This window comes from Mustelus asterias, chromosome 24 (assembly GCF_964213995.1).
Source record: "Mustelus asterias chromosome 24, sMusAst1.hap1.1, whole genome shotgun sequence".
In the NCBI taxonomy this organism is placed as follows: domain Eukaryota; kingdom Metazoa; phylum Chordata; class Chondrichthyes; order Carcharhiniformes; family Triakidae; genus Mustelus; species Mustelus asterias.
The window spans coordinates 45646950-45665425 of NC_135824.1; the positions used below are offsets into that span (position 1 = coordinate 45646950).

At 46.9% G+C, this 18476-nt stretch overlaps 1 protein-coding gene across 2 annotated transcripts in view; it reads right to left on the reverse strand.

Moving 5' to 3' along the window:
• The window catches only part of supt5h (SPT5 homolog, DSIF elongation factor subunit), a 92105-nt gene that overhangs the window by 19761 nt on the left and 53868 nt on the right, over positions 1–18476 (reverse strand). For both annotated transcript variants that reach the window (XM_078241638.1, XM_078241639.1), the window contains exons 17-23: positions 12747–12893; positions 10849–10995; positions 9750–9875; positions 8307–8391; positions 5038–5148; positions 3556–3658; positions 1957–2084 (exon numbers count right to left, since the gene is read on the reverse strand). In XM_078241638.1, the coding sequence (XP_078097764.1) occupies positions 1957–2084; positions 3556–3658; positions 5038–5148; positions 8307–8391; positions 9750–9875; positions 10849–10995; positions 12747–12893 (847 nt within the window). The remainder of the gene's footprint in view (positions 1–1956; positions 2085–3555; positions 3659–5037; positions 5149–8306; positions 8392–9749; positions 9876–10848; positions 10996–12746; positions 12894–18476) is intronic.

Sequence of the window (18476 nt, forward strand, 5' to 3'; positions counted from 1 at the left end):
AGAAATTCCTGCTTTAAATCCCCGTCCCTTCTCTTACCTATGTCGTTGGTACCAATGTGTACCACGACTTGTGACTGTTTCCCCTCCCCCTTCAGAATCCGGAAAACACGGTCTGAGACGTCACGGATCTTGGCATCCGGTAGGCAACATACCATCCGTGAGTCTCTTTTGCTGCCACAGAACCTCCTATCTATCCCTCTAACTAACGAGTCCCCAATTACTATTGCCCTCCCGCTCTGCCCCTTACCCTCCCGAGCCACAGAGACGGACACAGTGCTGGAGATCCTCTCACTGCGGCTCACCACTGGTATGTCATCCCCCTCAACCGTATCCAAAGCGGAATACTTGTTGCTAAGGGGAACGACCACCGGGGATCCCTGCACGGACTGCTTCCTCCCAGCCTCCCTCACCGTCACCCATCTGTTTTCATTCCTCGGAGTAACTGTATCCCTAAAGCTTCTGTCTATGGCCACCTCTGTGTCCCTAATGATCCTAAGTTCATCCAACTCCAGCTCCAGTTCCCTAACACGGTTTTGGAGGAGCTGCAGATGGGTGCACTTCCCACATATGTAACCAGCAAGGACACTGTCGTCGTCCCTCACCTCAAACATAGTGCAAGAGGAACATAGCACTGCCTGCACACCCATCCCCTCTAGATACCTTGCCAATACCAGGTAGAAACAGCAGGAATTAATTAAACTCACCCCTGCCTCGCCCTTTCTGCCTAAGCCCTGTGAGCCAAAGCCTTATAGCTCACACTCTGCTTCCCACTCACTACGCTGCCCGCTCCCGACGCTGCCCGCTGTATACTGCAACCTACCTTTTATACTTCACGCGCTTAAAAAACCCTTCCCAGACTCCTTAGCAGCCCACTTCCAGTTTTCACTTTAAACTTAAAATACAACTGCAAAAGTAAAGGCCAAAAAAAAACACACACTAGCTGACTAATTAAATAAATAAACAATTCAATTAATCTCTCACCAGCACTGCTGCCTCCAATCACTCCCTCTCAGCTTGCTCCAGTGGAACAATGTCCACAAATGTCCTTAAAGTACCCTTCTGTGGTACCTCGATTCTTAACTAATGAAGTCATTTGAATCCAAGAATATAATTAAAATGGTCAGCAAATGAGTGTTGAAAAGGATTTTTAAAAAGACATAAGTCATGGACTCATTTATGACTCTGAAGGAGGCCATCCGGCCCACTGAGTGCCAGTTCTCTGTAATAGCATTCTAATCAATCCCATTCCCACTCTTCCCTCCCAGCCATCAGACGTTTGAATGGACCTATCTTGTATTAAGCTGATCTTTCTCTGCACCCCAGCTATGACTGTAATACTACATTCTGCACCCTCTCCTTTCTTTCTCCCCTACGTACTCTATGAACGGTATGCTTTGTCTATATAGCATGTAAGAGACAATACTTTTCACTGTATGCCAATACATGCGACAATAATAAATCAAACCAAATCCCCATCTATCCCTTTGCTCTCCAAGTTCAATGCCTTCAAATGCCCATTCAGTTTCCTTTTGAAATCACTGACCGTCTGTTTCCAGCACCCTCGTGGGCAACATGTTCCGGGAAATTTCTGGGAAATTGGGCGGCACGGTAGCACAGTGGTTAACACTGCTGCTTCACAGCTCCAGGGATCTGGGTTCGATTCCCGGCTTGGGTCACTGTCTGTGTGGAGTTTGCACATTCTCCTCGTGTCTGCGTGGGTTTCCTCCGGGTGCTCCGGTTTCCTCCCACACTCCAAAGATGTGCGGGTTAGGTTGATTAGCTATGCTAAAAATTGCCCCTTAGTATTCTGGGATGCGTAGATTAGAGGGATTAGCGGGTAAAATATGTAGGGATATGGGGGTAGGGCCTGGGTGGGATTGCGGTCGGTGCAGACTCGATGGGCCGAATGGCCTCTTTCTGTACTGTAGGGTTTCTATGATTTCTATGAAATCTTACCATCGTGCAAAGGTGTCTGGGAGCCATACATGGGTGTCCGTGAGCCTGAGCCATACATCGGGGTTTGGGAGCCATACATCGGGGTACGACTGTAAGCAGATGTCAAGCCGCCCTTCTTCTTTGAGTCCCTGAAATTCAAACATTAAATCATTTACTATTTCCTCTTTTGAAAAGTACAGACATCAAAAGGTTAAGTACAGTCAGAGTGAGGAAGATAGCCAAACACGGACATTGGAAATAAAGACCTACAACCCTGTCCTGGCAACAACTGAAGGAGAAATTGAGGGTAAAAACAGAAGAAAAAAATCAGATGGTGGATAATTTTGAGACGTGGACTGTGGGGGAGCATAAAGAAAACCAGAGAAGCAAGATGATGCCAACAGCCCAGTGGCCAAAGTGACCATGGACAATGAACTCCAGGTAGAAAAATGTTCAATAAATACAGGTAATAAAACTTTTCAAAACTTCATTTATTATAAACAGTAATTTAAGAATTGTCAGTCACACTTCTTCCCCTGACCCTTTTCTTTGCTCCACCCCTCTCGAACAGGTTTGGGTTCAGCTCCTCAGGTGCCAGGCGCCCATCAGCACATCACCTTAAGCAGTCACTATTCATTTGTAAGTCTCAACAGTGAAGATGAGGCAGCTATTCTCCTACCTTGGGACAAAACAAACAAGTCCCAAGCTGGAAATATACTGCATTCCGGAACCACAGCCATCTCTCTCTCTCTCTGTGTTTGCGGCCTCTACCCATCAAGGTGTAATATAATTAAATATTGGGAGAACGAAGCCATTGTTTCGGTCCCTGCTCCAAATTCAGTTCCCTAGCTACCGACTCCATCCTTCTCCCTGGTAACAGCGAGATAAAGCTAGTCTGTTGCAACGTTGGTGTTACAACTGACCCAAGATGAGATTCCAGTCACATATTAACGCCATCATTAAACACTGCCAATTCCACCTCCACCTCCAGAACAACACCCAACTTCACCCCTTCCTCAGTTCATCTGCTGCTGAAATCCTCATTCAAGCTTTCATTTCCTCCAGATTTGATTTTTCCAAAGTGCTCCTAGCTGAACTCCCACATTCTATACTCCGCAAACACAAGCTCATTCAAAACTCTGCTGTTCTTATCTCAGCTGGCACCAAGTCCTGTTTCCCTCTCCCCCCACTGTGCTCACTGACCTACACTGGCTCCCAGTCAAATTAAATCTGGATTCAAACATTCTCATTCTTGTTTGATGTGGTCTTGCCCTCCATATTGCAGTCACCTCACCCAGTCCCACAACCCTCATATCTGCATTTGTCTAATTCTGGCTTCTTAAGCATCCCCGATTTTAATCCACCAGTGGCTGCTGGACCTTCAGTTGCCTGGGCTCTGGAATTGTCTTCCTCCACTCGCTTTCCTCCTTCAGGATGCTCCTTAAAACCTTTGGCCAAACTATTGGTCATCTGACCTAATATCTTCTCCTGTGGCTCAGAGTGTTATTTAGCTCTATAACGCTCCTACAGAATCTAATCACTTAGTCTTCAGCACATCCTCACACCAGACACACACATCACTCAAACACAGTCCCTCTTTGTCTGAAACGCGATACTTACACTGTAGTGAGGCGCTGGCGGTCTACAGAAATGGTCTGGCAGGTGGAATGAAGCTCAACTCGAGCTGTGGATTCTGTCGCATCCTTTACTACACCGATATAACCTGTGGAAACAAGGGTGAATTGTTGGATTGAATTATTGCTCTTTGTGTATTTCAGGCACTGAGCAAGCAGTGATATACCCTATACATTATATGGAGCAAAATCCAAATGAGTTCTTTATAAAACTACCACATCCTGATTCTATATGTAGTTTCTCCCCATGTCCACTCAAGGGTGAAAATATTTTACAACACTATATTTAAAAGATAGAAATTCATATTGCCGAACTAAATGACAGCAATGAAAGACTATCGTAAGAAATGTTTCTGTCTTGACCTCTGGAGGAAATATTTCACCTTTCTAGGTGAATTGGTAACTATTTTTAACCAAATACAAACACCCTGAAGTATTCAGTGGGCTGGATTTAATACAGATCGAGGGGAATATGGTGGCCAGACCCACTGAATCAGAGCGGGGCTCCTCGTCAGTCACCAAGAACGGAAACCCCCTCCCCCCCAATTAAACTGGGGGAGCAGAAGGGGCTGACATGGGATTCTAGCTGTCGGGGGCAGCATGTTAATTATACTCATAAATGAGCCTAATGACATTCATTATCCCCAAGTTCAGCACAGTTTAATGGTGGCTCTGGGATTAAATGGGAGCCTCATGGTTTTCCTGACCTCACAGGAGATTGCTCAGCAAATGTCCGAGGGAAGAGTGGGGTTAATGAGTTGGGGGGAGGGTCTCTCGTCATCAGCCACTCGGTGTCTAATTGAGGAAGCCAGCATCGGGAAGGGGGATTTTGCGCTGAAAGCCATCCCACTGCCCCAGCCTTCTCTGAGCCCCCTGCATTCCACCATCCCCATACTGCTTTAACTTTTCTCTGGGCTCCTGTATGGATCCTCGACCTCCAGTGGGTGTCACCAGTTGCTGCTGACAGCACTAGGATCTGTCGGCCTCTGCTTGGCCGGTACCTACACCGTTGGGCAACCTTACTGGCAGGGAAGGCCCAGCGAGGTGACCACTTAAGTACTGGAGGAGCACTTAATTCCATCGAAAGCATGCCCTCCACCACCCCACCACCACTTCTCCAAACAGAGGTTAAGACCCCATCATTGGAACAGAATCCCAGCCACTATCATTTCAGCCTGGCATACCACTGAATAAAAGGTTTGCAGTTGACAAAGCTACAATTCAATATAATCGTACTGAACTTGAATTGAAGATGCATTAATAACTCAACCTGAAGTGGAGATTGCCCCACCTCCACACAAAAAAAATGAAACAAGAACAGAAACTTAAAGCTGGCACTGAGGCAGCAGTAATTATAGTATTGTACATCAGAAACAAATTGTTGAGGCTTTGTTGCATACATTGCCTTGAAGACAGCACGAGTTGGTGCTATTTTTAAACACAAAAGCCTCCCTGTTTGGTAACGTACCTTTATACGGTCCTTGTGAAATACGAACCGTCTGTCCAATCAGATCATTATCTCTCCGGCCTCGACCACGGCCCATTCCCCCTTGTCCTCCAAAGCCACCACCTCGCGGAGCTGCAAAATCAAATCATTTCATCTGCATTGTTGTAGAAAAGCAGGAATCGATTAAATCACCATAAAAAATACCAGGCATATAAAGGGGTATGACACGTGGGGGCACACAGGCACACACACACAGGCACACACACACAGGCACACACACACAGGCACACACACACAGGCACACACACACAGGCACACACACACAGGCACACACACACAGGCACACACACACAGGCACACACACACAGGCACACACACACAGGCACACACACACAGGCACACACACACAGGCACACACACACAGGCACACACACACAGGCACACACACACAGGCACACACACACAGGCACACACACACAGGCACACACACACAGGCACACACACACAGGCACACACACACAGGCACACACACACAGGCACACACACACAGGCACACACACACAGGCACACACACACAGGCACACACACACAGGCACACACACACAGGCACACACACACAGGCACACACACACAGGCACACACACACAGGCACACACACACAGGCACACACACACAGGCACACACACACAGGCACACACACACGCCAAGCTTCAGAAATTGATTGTACACATCGTGGAAATGCAATTTTTAAAAAATTCATTCGTGGGACATGGGCGTCGCTGGCTACCCAGCAGCTATTGCCCATCCCCAATTGCCCTTGAACTGGGTGGTTTGCTAGGCCATCTTAGAGGGCATTTAAGAGTCAACCACATTGTTGTGGCTCTGGAGTCACATGTAGACCAGAGCGGGTAAGGACGGCAGATTTCCTTCCCTAAAGGACATTAGTGAACCAGATGGGTTTTTCCGACAATCAACAATGGTTTCATCGTCATCAGTAGATTCTTAATTCCAGATTTTGCATTGAATTCAAATTTCACCATCTGCCATGGTGGGATTTGAACCTGGGTCCCCAGAGCATTAACCCTGGGTCTCTGAAATACTATCCAGTGACAATACTACCACGCCACTAACCCCCCCCCCCCCCCCCCCCCCCCCCCCAATGTGGGCAGGAACATATTTAAAACATTACACACTTAATATTGATTTAACATTGTAGTCAGACTTATTAAATTGATCACACCAAAGATCCAGCATTAAATTGGATTTCAGATCACTTATTTATTGAGATTAACAGGAATCCTCACAATGTCCAGCCTGGGCCCCTAACTCAGGGAAACAGGACACAATCTACAAAGTAACCGTCCTTTTTGAAGGTGGTTCAGTTATTCTGGGACAAGGGGGTTGTGCATGAAGAGAGGCTGAGTAAATTGGACACGTATTATAGATTCATAGTCAAACAGCACAGAAAGAGGCTCTTCGACCCATCATGTCTATGCCAGCTTGTAAGCATCTATCTTCTAATCCTATTTTTCAACATTGGGTCTGTAGCCTTGTTTGCTATGGTGTTTTAAGTGCTCATCTAAATGTTTAAATGTTGTGAGGGTTCTGCCTCTACCACCCCTTCAGGCAGCGAGTTCCAGATTCCCACCACCCTCTGGGTGAACAGGTTCTTCCTCAAATCCCCTCTAAATCTCCTGGCCCCGACCTTAAATCTCCGTCCCCTGGTTATTGACTCCTCCACCAAGGGGATAAGTTTCTTCCTATTAACTCTATCCAAGTCCCGCATAATTTTGTAACACCTCTATCTGTTCCCCCCTCAGCCTTCTCTGCTCTAAGGAAAACAATCCCGGCCGAAGCAGCCTATCTTCATAGCTGAATTGCTCCAGCCAGGAAACATCCTGGTGAATCGTCTCTGCACCCTTTCTAATGCAATCACATTCTTATGTTTCGAAGAATGAGAGGCGATCTCATTGAAACCTAAAAAATACTGAATAGGGTGGACGCAAAGATTGTTTTGATTGGTTGAGGAAACAAAAACATGCCGGGGGGGTGTGTGTGCTCATGATTGGGGGGGGGGGGGGGGGGGGGGTGGTGGTGGTGGTCTCAGGATAAGGGGCTGAGGTCTCAGGATAAGGGGCCGATCGTTTAGGACTGAGATGAGGAGAAATTTCTTCACTCACGTGGTTGTGCTTCTTTGGGATTCTCTACCACAGAGGGTTGTAGATGCTCCACTGTTGAATACTGGGATAGACACAGATTTTTGGTCTCAGGGAATTAAGGGATACAGGGGGCATGTGGGAACATGGATTTGAAGCCCAAGATCAGCCATGATTATACCGAATAGTGGAACAGTCACAATAGGCCACAAGGGCTAATCCTGTTGCTATTTTTTTCTTCTGTTCTTGGCTCATATCTGGTAAAGCCTCCATTTTAAGGTCATCATCTTGGTGTTCAAATCACCCCACAGGTTTGCCACTTGTTAACTCGGTAATATCCTCCAATACCTCTATGTACTTCCAATTCCTGCCTCCTGCACACAGCTGGTTTCCATCACCACACTGCTAGTTGTTGTCTCTTCAGCTGCTGAAGTCATAAATCTGGAACTCCCTCCCTAAACCTCTCTGCCGCCCCACTTCCTTTCAAGGCTCATTAAAAATTACCTCATTGACCAAGCCTTTGGTCACTAATGTCTCCTTCATTGGTTCGGTGTTTTGTCTGATAACACTGATGTGTCCCTTGCGGTGCTTTACGCTGTTAAAGATGCTATATAAGCGTAATCGGCTGTTATATCAACATAAAACCACAGAGTCCCAATCTACTTACACCAGCTTATTGCAAAGACTCTTCAGAACCATCTGACATTTTCTTGTAACAGGCTCCAAAACATTAACTGCAAGTTCACTAAATGGTTAAACTCTTTCGGTAATTCACCCTTCCAGAAAAGTTGGAAGCTGAGACGACAAACATGAATAGAAGTCTGCTGAGTGGGTCCATAAAGCCACCATTTTAATATGGGAGAGGAGCTAACTCAAAGGTCACAGGGAACACAAAACCAATGACTTGCAGTTTAGTACCAATGTCGCAGAGCCTTCCATTAAAAACATTGTGGCTACCCATACAAAACTGAAAGGAAAACTTACCAACCAAAGGGCACAAGTTGCAATGTTTTATACTAATGGAATAGATCAGAAAGCAACAGGTCGAACAGTCATAGCTATGTCAATCCATTTGCACACAGTCCTGGCTGTCAAAGGCACATGTTTCAGACCTCAGCTTAAGAGTTGACTCACCTCCTCCACTGGGGTGCATCGGACTGCTGATCCGAGGGCTCATCGGGGCAAAACCGCTCACCGTGAAATTTGTAACGTCCCTTGGCTGCAATAAACGTTTTTTAAAAATAACAGGTGAAGGAACGGTCTGTGTTAACTGTCAGGGAAGTTCAAGAGGCAGTTCCCACTTCATAAAAAAGGAAATGATCATTTGTTTTCTCAATAACTCATCCCTATTCTCCACGCCGAGGTAACAAATTGAACATGGTTTGACAATATTGAGCGCACTCCATTATACTTGGACAAGTAGTCATTATTAATGAGTGTGCTAAAAGAGTGAGGCTGTTAGAGCACAGCCAACCCAAACCCAGAAATCATCCACTTCTGTTCCAGCCAGATTGCAATCTCCCAAAATCAACCGTACATGGCAGCCACATCGCTGCCGGAAGCAACTCAGCATCAAACTAAGAACCATTCTGGTTAGAGAGGGTCAGCTCCCTACACAGGGTAACAATTTCCTCAACACCAAAATCTCCAAAGAGAAAATCACTTCTCGATTGGAAATGGACAGCAGGGTTGCCCAGAACCCTGGCGAAGAATCCCAGCCCAAAGAGCAACTTCTGTCAGATTCTGAGTGATCTTCGGCACACATCTGGCATCTTCTGCTATTAAGTTCCAAGTGGATCGTTTGACAAATAGAAAGAATGGCGGTGAACAACTATAGTTGTTTTGCCTTCCTGCACCGAGTTCTAGACAGCGAGCCTATTTATTAACACACAAGTGGCAACAGTGCTCACAGATTCACAGCTGACAAACATAGAATCCCTACAGTGCAGAAAGAGGCCATTCAGCCCATCGAGCCTGCACTGACAACAATCCCACCCAGGCCCATCCCCATAACCCCACATATTTACCCTAATCCCTCTGACACTAAGGGGCAATTTAGCATGGCCAATCCACCTAACCCGCACATCTTTAGACTGTGGGAGGACGCCAGAGCACCCAGAGGAAACCCATGTAGGGAGAACGTGCAGACTCCGCACAGACAGTGACCCGAAGCCAGAATTGAACCCACATGCCTGGCGCTACGAGGCAGCAGTGCTAACTACTCAACAACTGTCCACAATTAAGAACTGGTGCTAAATCCAGTCTGGTACATCAGGTCACTTCCCGTTGCCTTCTGTTGGCCCAATTACATGGCAATGTTTACGTCAGCATTTGAGATTGAAACCACCGATTTTAAACCTTTGGATTAGAAATTCTCAATGTAAACTGCTGCCTGTCATGATGTAATTGCAGGCTCTTCCCAGCGGCATTTATATGGGAGACTCCTCAACACCTGCATCATTCTGCATCTGTAAACTTCTGGTCAGCAACAATTTACGAGCTTTGCTATAAAAACCCAACGCTGTTAAGCAGAAATACTGGCATTTTATCAAGGTGCTGGAAGATTATTCTGCTTACCTTTGCACCGCCAGCAAGCACCAAGTGTCGGGTTTTGCAAACGAACATACCGCCATTTTCCACCAGCTTCTTACAGTGTAGAAAGGCAAAGCCACGATACAAGTGTCTAATCTCACCCTCACGACCCTGAGAAATACAATTTTTTTGAAGGTTATATAAATTCTGTTACGTATTGTTTGTTTGTACGTTTCAGCAGGAAGATGCACAAAATTTCAATGAAGTACAGAGGTTGGGCAATTTCAGAGGGAACACTAGTGTAGTGATAATGCCAGGCTAGTGCTCTGGGCCACTGCAGCTGGTAACGTTTAAATTCAATTAATAAATCTGGAATTAAAAGGTAACTCAGCGACCATTAAAACCCTCCTGCCTCACTGTGATTTACAGAGGGAAATCTGCCATCCTTACCCGGTCTGGCCTACATGTGACTCCAGACCCACAACAATATGGTTAACTCTTAAATGTCCTCAGGGATGGGCAATAAATGCTGGCTCAGCCAGCGACACCGACATCCCAAGGAGGAATTTAAAAAAAAAGACACTTCCATTACCATCCCTCAGTGTGTAAGGAAGAGACAAAACAACAGTACAGGCTGGAAAAAGGCAGCTAAACAAGTGACTTAACAGAGGTCTTGAAGATTGTGAAAGGTTTTGATAAGTGTGGATAGAGAGAGGAGGTGAATAGTGGTGGTGTGGATGTGTAGCCGAAAGCCCATCTCAGAGTCAAATACAAGGCTGCAAGCACTCTAATTCAGCCTCAGGTAGTTGCCAAGAACAGAGATGGAGTCAGTGGCAAGGGAACAGAGTTTGTGGCAGGGGGCAATGGCTTCCCTCTTCCCACTACTTCACGAGGATAAATTTCTACTCATCCGAATGTCAAACAAGTTTCCGATCATTTGGAGATGGTGGAGAGTCAATAAGGATGGTAGAGAGATGAAACTGGGTGTTAACAGTTAATGCTGTGTTTTCAGATGTGTGATCGAGGGGAAGCATGTAGATGAGAAAGGGGAGAGGATTGGGGTTCACCAGAGGTAAAGTCAGCTTAACACTTTGCTTCAAAGCACTATACTGGTGATCTTGTTAAAAAGCCAAGGAAGCCTTACCGAGTGCGGTCCGTCAATGACTTTGACAATATCTTTGACGTGAATATTATTTTGCTCAGAGTCCAGGGCCACAGCAAACCGATTGTCCTTCTTCCGTGTTATTGCCTGATGACGTACAGTAATGACCTTCCCATACATATTAAGGACCTACAAAACATGAATATTACATGAACAAAGTGTATTTATTAAATGTCACAAGTAAGCTTACGTTTAACACTGCAATGAAGTTACTGTGAAACTCCCCTGGGGCGCCTGTTCGGGTACACTGAGGGAGAATTAAGCATGGCCGATGCACCTAACCAGGACGTCTTTTGGACTGTGGAAGGAAACCGGAGCATACCCACGCAGACATGGGGAGAACGTGCAGACTCCGCACAGACAGTGATCCAAGCCAGGAATTGAACCCGGGTCCCTGGAGCTGTGAGGCAGCAGTGCTAACCACCGTGCCACTAATTGCACTCATTCTTTAATCCCACATTTAACTGCAATCACAAAGCGTTCTCCACAGTAACCATGTAATCCAGACCATCACTGGTAATTCAGATGGTCTGAGTGATTTTGTTGTGGAGCAGTGACCTGGAGCTCTCAGACCAGCAGACATGGTCTCTCCCATCCATTGCTCCCTGTTTCCCATCACACCTGAGCATCACTCTGACAGAGCAATGAGAGAGATTGGTGCGCTATTTCCAAATCCGTGCAGATACCCAATCAATTACTTTGTAGAGCTGACGATTTGGCAAAAAGCACACCTCCATCCACTCACATGGCTGCATAATTTAGGATCTGAGTGTCTATTAAAACTGCATGTCAGTGCAAACAAGGAGCGAGCGAGTGTAGTTGAAGAAAATTGAGATGAGTGCGAGAGTCGCCATGAGGTGAACAATAATCTCATTTCAGGCTGGTTATCACTGGCAGCTGAACCTTCACCGTCAAGCCCTGGAATTCCCTCCTTGGGTCTCTCTGCTGCTCTCTCCACCTTAATGACACTCCTTAAAACTTACCTCTCAACCAGGGAATTTTGTCACCTCCGTAACTCATGTGTATGAGAAATTTAAGAATGAATATACTGAATAAAGACGTGTGTATTAAAATTCCTAATTTTAAAATAAACACTGAATACAGTGCCTGTTTAAGTTGGAGCAAATGACACAATGGGCCCAATTTTACCATCACGTTGCGCCTGTTTCCGGGCGCGAAAACTTGGTAAAGTCGGGCGTGAGGCGAGCAGTGCAACCCGCGCCCACCTCGGGGCTGCTTCCCCCTTTACCAAGGCCCGAAAATGGCCGCAATCGCAATTTAAATGCATTTAAATTGACTTAATGGGTTGCACACCCAACCCTTACCGACACTTCCCCCTTTACCACCGTGTTCGCCCATCCAGAATCGGCACGAAACGGACATGCTCCACAAAAGTCCGATACGGGTGCTCCAGTTAGTGAGGAGTTAGGTCCCGCTGTCACTCTGCCTGTGATCAGTCTGGGTGGTGGGAGGTTGGGGGGGATAAGGGAGTCGGTCATGTTGTGGGGGTGGGGCAATGTCTGTGAGGGCCGGGGGGGGGGGGGGGGGGGGGGGAGAGGGGGGGGGGCATTATCCGGCCCGGGAGGGATGTGGCAGGGGAGCAGCTTTCTATCATTCTTTTCCTGCGCATGCGCAGTTGGAGGTGATCGGAGCTGCAGGATTTTGGGTGCGTTAAGCCCCGCCCACAGGCTTCTACAGCGCGATTTGGAATCGCTGATATTTTTTCAGGCAGAGTGCGTATGGGGGGCGCCTGAGAACGGGTCTAAAAGTCGGATCTGAAACACTCCCAGTTTCAAGTCTGCCCAGCACTTAGAATCAAAATGGTAAAATAGGATCCTGTGTGTCAGGTAACACATCACAAGAGGAATTAAGTTGAGTACCTGGAATGTTTCTCTCTCCAGCCGGACAATGACTCCCATAGTCTGTGGATCAAGTTGGACCAGTTCACCCCACTCATGCTGGCCCCCTGCATCAACTCCAGATGCAGTCTCCGAGCACAGCTGCAGATCTCTTGGTAGCACTTTCAGCTGAAATACAATAAGACCAGAGTAAGCCTCACAATAATAAACACCCTCAAAACTGCATCACCGTCACCTCATCGCACAAGTCGCATATCACACAGCAGAATAAAAACAAAACTCAAATAGTTGGCCAGAACCGGGTCAACCGATGAAGCGATAGAATTGCCCCCTGTGCCCCTTGCTCAGGAGGGAAATAGGAAAAAAAACAAACAGGATTCCTGCTCCTGATGGTCAGCTTTGTTGGAAAGTGCAAGATAGTGATAGAACCAGCCTTAGATTATTTTTTTTAAAACTCTTTCATGGGTCATGGTCCTTGCTGGCCAGGCCAGCAGTTATTGCCCATCCCTAACTGCCCCTTCTCAAACTGCTGTAATCCACGAAGGTAAACCCACAGTACTGGGAGGAGGATTTTAACAGTGACAGTGAAGGAACTGCAATGTGTTTCCAAGTCAGGATAAGAAGTCTCACAACACCAGGTTAAAGTCAAATAGGTTTATTTGGTAGCATGAACTTTCGGAGCGCTGCCCCTGCATCAGGTGAGTGGAGCAAATGACACAATACCTCCACCAGATGAAGGGGCAGCGCTCCGAAAGCTCGTGCTATCAAATAAACCTGTTGGACTTTAACCTGGTGTTGCGAGACCTCTTACTGTGCCCACACCAGTCCAACGCCAACATCTCCACATCAAGTCAGGGTGCTGAATGGCTTGGACGGGAACTTGCAGATGGTGCCAATCCAACGGATCTGCTGTCCTCGTCCTTCTGGATGGTAGAGGTCACGGATTTGGAAGGTGCTGTCGAAGAACCCTTGCTGAGTTGGTGCAATGCAGCTTGTAGATGGTACACAAGGAAGGAGTGGATGTTGAAGGTGGTGGATTGGGTGCCATTTAAGCGGGCTGCTTTGTTCAGGATGGTGTCGAGCCTCTTGAGTGTTGCTGGAGCTGCACCCATCCACCCTTTGACTTGTGCCTTGCAGGTGGTGGACAGGCTTTGGGGAGTGAGGAGCTAGTTACTCACCATAGGATTCCCAGCCTCTGACATGCTCTTCTGACCATGGTATTTATACGACTGGCCCGGTAAACGATTTCCCCTCCCCTAAAGATCTAAAATGTATTTTCCTCCAATATTAATCCTCTTCTCTCTTCCCAGCCTGACTGACCTTTACACAATATTTCAGGTCCAATTCACGTGTACAATTTAATCTTGATATAACCCAGTGAGGGCTCTCCTTCACCTTCAGCTCCCTGGGCTTTGCAGTCGTTAAAAATTACAATAATCTCACTGTATACACGAGAATCAGTTATTTTAAAAATTAACAAAAATCTGAAAGATGAACCTTTCTACCCACCATATTTTACTATTTTTATCCTCTTCCTCAGCCCTGACAGCTGCAACCATCTTGGGCTGTTTCAGGTGGGTCTGTTCACAAACCACATTGGTTCCTGGTTCACCAACTCATTTTAAATTCTCATTATCTGTCCAAAATTCCCACGGTCTTACCTCTCTCCATTATTGCAATCCCCCATCTTAAAACCGGGGATTTTCACAGTAACTGCATTGCAGTGTTAATGTAAGCCTACTTGTGACACTAATGAATAAACTAACACTGTGCTTCCTTAATTCACTTGGTCCCACCACAGAACGTCACGGTTTCTGCCATCTAGGTTGTAAACTCGGAATTCCTTCCATAAACACCTTTTGGTCTCCAACTCTCCAATTTTAGACCTTGCTTAAAACTTCTTCGACAAAACTTTTAGTCAAGTGTCCTAACGTCTCCCCGTTTGGCTCAGTGCTATTTCTCGTCTAATAAAATTAGACCCCATTTAGAGTACTGTGAGCAGGTATGGACGCCACATCTTCGGAAGGATGTTTTGGCCCTAGAAGGAGTTCAACGGTTTTACAGATGCACCATCCAAAGCATTCTTTCTGGTTGCATCACAGCTTAGTATGGCTCCTGCTCTGCCTAAGACCTCAAGAAACTACAAAAGGTTGTGAACGTAGCCCAAACCATCACGCAAACCAGCCTCCCATCCATTGACTCTGTCTACAGTTCCCACTGCCTCAGCAAAGCAGCCAGCATAATCAAGGACCCCACGCACCCTGGACATTCTCTCTTCCACCTTCTTCCATCAGGAAAAAAATACAAAAATCTGACATCACGTACCAACCGACTCAAGAACAGCTTTTTCCCTGCTGCTATCAGACTTTTGGATGGACCTACCTCGATTAAGTTGATCTTTCTCTACACCCTAGCTATGACTATACTACATTCTGTGCTCTCTCTTTCCTTAGGACATTAGGAAAGAGGATGTGTTGGAGCTTTTGAAAAGCATCAAGTTAGATAAATTGCCGGGACCGGATGGGATGTACCCCAGGCTACTGTGGGAGGCAAGGGAAGAGATTGCTGAGCCTCTGGCAATGATCTTTGCAAGAAGTTTAACAACACCAGGTTAAAGTCCAACAGGTTTATTTGGTAGCAAAAGCCACACAAGCTTTCGAGGCTCTGAGCCCCTTCTTCAGGTGAGTGGGAATTCTGTTCACAAACAGAACTTATAAGACACAGACTCAATTTACATGAATAATGGTTGGAATGCGAATACTTACAACTAATCCAGTCTTTAAGAAACAAAACAATGGGAGTGGAGAGAGCATCAAGACAGGCTAAAAAGATGTGTATTGTCTCCAGACAAGACAGCCAGTGAAACTCTGCAGGTCCACGCAACTGTGGGAGTTACAAATAGTGTGACATAAATTCTGACTCTAGGATCGCATGATAAAGACTCAGGAGGAAAAAAGCAGAAATATTTATGTGAAATAGTGTGACATAAACCCAATATCCCGGTTGAGGCCGTCCTTGTGTGTGCGGAACCTGGCTATCAGTTTCTGCTCCGCGACTCTGCGCTGTCGTGTGTCGCGAAGGCCGCCTTGGAGAACGCTTACCCGAATATCAGAGGCCGAATGCCCGTGACCGCTGAAGTGCTCCCCAACAGGAAGAGAACAGTCTTGCCTGGTGATTGTCGAGCGGTGTTCATTCATCCGTTGTCGCAGCGTCTGCATAGTTTCCCCAATGTACCATGCCTCGGGACATCCTTTCTTGCAGCGTATCAGGTAGACAACGTTGGCCGAGTTGCAAGAGTATGTACCGTGTACCTGGTGGATGGTGTTCTCACGTGAGATGATGGCATCTGTGTCGATGATCCGGCACGTCTTGCAGAGGTTGCTGTGGCAGGGTTGTGTGGTGTCTTGGTCACTGTTCTCCTGAAGGCTGGGTAGTTTGCTGCGGACAATGGTCTGTTTGAGGTTGTGCGGTTGTTTGAAGGCAAGAAGTGGGGGTGTGGGGATGGCCTTGGCGAGATGTTCGTCTTCATCAATGACATGTTGAAGGCTCCGGAGGAGATGCCGTAGCTTCTCCGCTCCGGGGAAGTACTGGACAACGAAGGGTACTCTGTCCACTGTGTCCCGTGTTTGTCTTCTGAGGAGGTCGGTACGGTTTTTCGCTGTGGCGCGTCGGAACTGTTGATCAATGAGTCTAGCGCCATATCCTGTTCTTATGAGGGCATCTTTCAGCGTCTGGAGGTGTCTGTTGCGATCCTCCTCATCCGAGCAGATCCTGTGTATACGGAGGGCTTGTCCGTAGGGGATGGCTTCTTTAACGTGTTTAGGGTGGAAGCTGGAGAAGTGGAGCATCGTGAGGTTATCCGTGGGCTTGCGGTACAGTGAGGTGCTGAGGTGACCGTCCTTAATGGAGATGCGCGTGTCCAAGAATGCACACACAAGGACGGCCTCAACCGGGATATTGGGTTTATGTCACACTATTTCACATAAATATTTCTGCTTTTTTCCTCCTGAGTCTTTATCATGCGATCCTAGAATCAGAATTTATGTCACACTATTTGTAACTCCCACAGTTGCGTGGACCTGCAGAGTTTCACTGGCTGTCTTGTCTGGAGACAATACACATCTTTTTAGCCTGTCTTGATGCTCTCTCCACTCCCATTGTTTTGTTTCTTAAAGACTGGATTAGTTGTAAGTATTCGCATTCCAACCATTATTCATGTAAATTGAGTCTGTGTCTTATAAGTTCTGTTTGTGAACAGAATTCCCACTCACCTGAAGAAGGGGCTCAGAGCCTCGAAAGCTTGTGTGGCTTTTGCTACCAAATAAACCTGTTGGACTTTAACCTGGTGTTGTTAAACTTCTTACTGTGTTTACCCCAGTCCAACGCCGGCATCTCCACACAATGATCTTTGCATCATCAATGGAGACGGGAGAGGTTCCGGAGGATTGCGGATGTGGTTCCGTTATCCAAGAAAGGAAGAGATAGCCCAGAAAATTATAGTCCAGTGAGTCTAACCTCAGTGGTCGGTAAGTTGATGGAGAAGATCCTGAGAGGCAGGATTTATGAACATCTGGAGAGGAATAGTATGATCAGAAATAGCCAGCATGGCTTTGTCCAAGGCAGATCATGCCTCACAAGCCTAATTGAATTTTTTGAAGATGCAACTAGACACAGACGAGGGAAGAGCGGTAGATGTAGTTTATATGGATTTCAGCAAGGCGTTTGATAAGGTGCCCCATGCAAGGCTCATTGAGAAAGTGAAGGGGCACGGGATACAAGGGGACATTGCTTTGTGGATTCAGAACTGGCTTGCCCACAGAAGGCAAAGAGTGGTTGTAGATGGGTCTTTTTCAGCATGGAGGTCGGTCACCAGTGGAGTGCCCCAGGGATCTGTTCTGGGACCCTTGCTCTTTGTGATTTTTATAAATGACCTGGATGAGGAAGTGGAAGGATGGGTTGGCAAGTTTGCTGATGACACCAAGGTTGGTGGGGGATGTGTAGAGGGATGTCAGCAGTTGCAACGAGACATAGATAAGATGCAAGACTGGGCGGAGAAGTGGCAGATGAACTTCAACCCCGATAAGTGTGTGGTGGTTCATTTTGGCAGGTTGAATAGGATGGAAGAATATAATATTAAGGGTAAGACGCTTGGCAGTGTGGAAGATCAGAAGGATCTTGGGGTCCGGGTTCATAGGACGCTCAAAGTGGCGCCGCAGGTAGAGGCTGTGGTTAAGGCAGCGTATGGAATACTGGCCTTCATCAATAGAGGAATTGAGTTTAGAAATCGGGAGATAATGCTGCAGCTGTATAGGACCCTGGTCAGACCCCACCTGGAGTACTGTGCCCAGTTCTGGTCGCCTCATTACAGAAATGATGTGGAAGCCATAGAAAGGGTGCAGAGGAGATTTACAAGGATGTTGCCTGGATTAGGTGGCATGCCTTATGAGGATAGGTTGAGAGCTAGGTCTAGGGCGGCATGGTAGCACAGTGGTTAGCACTGCTGCTTCACAGCTCCAGGGACCTGGGTTCGATTCCCGGCTTGGGTCACAGTCGGTGTGGAGTTTGCACATTCTCCTCGTGTCTGCGTGGGTTTCCTCTGGGTGCTCCGGTTTCCTCCCACAGTCCAAAGATGTGCGGGTTAGGTTGATTGGCCATGCTAAAAATTGCCCTTCGTGTCCTGAGATGCGTAAGTTAGAGGGATTAGTTGGGTAAATATGTAGGGATATGGGAGTAGGGCCTGGGTTGGATTGT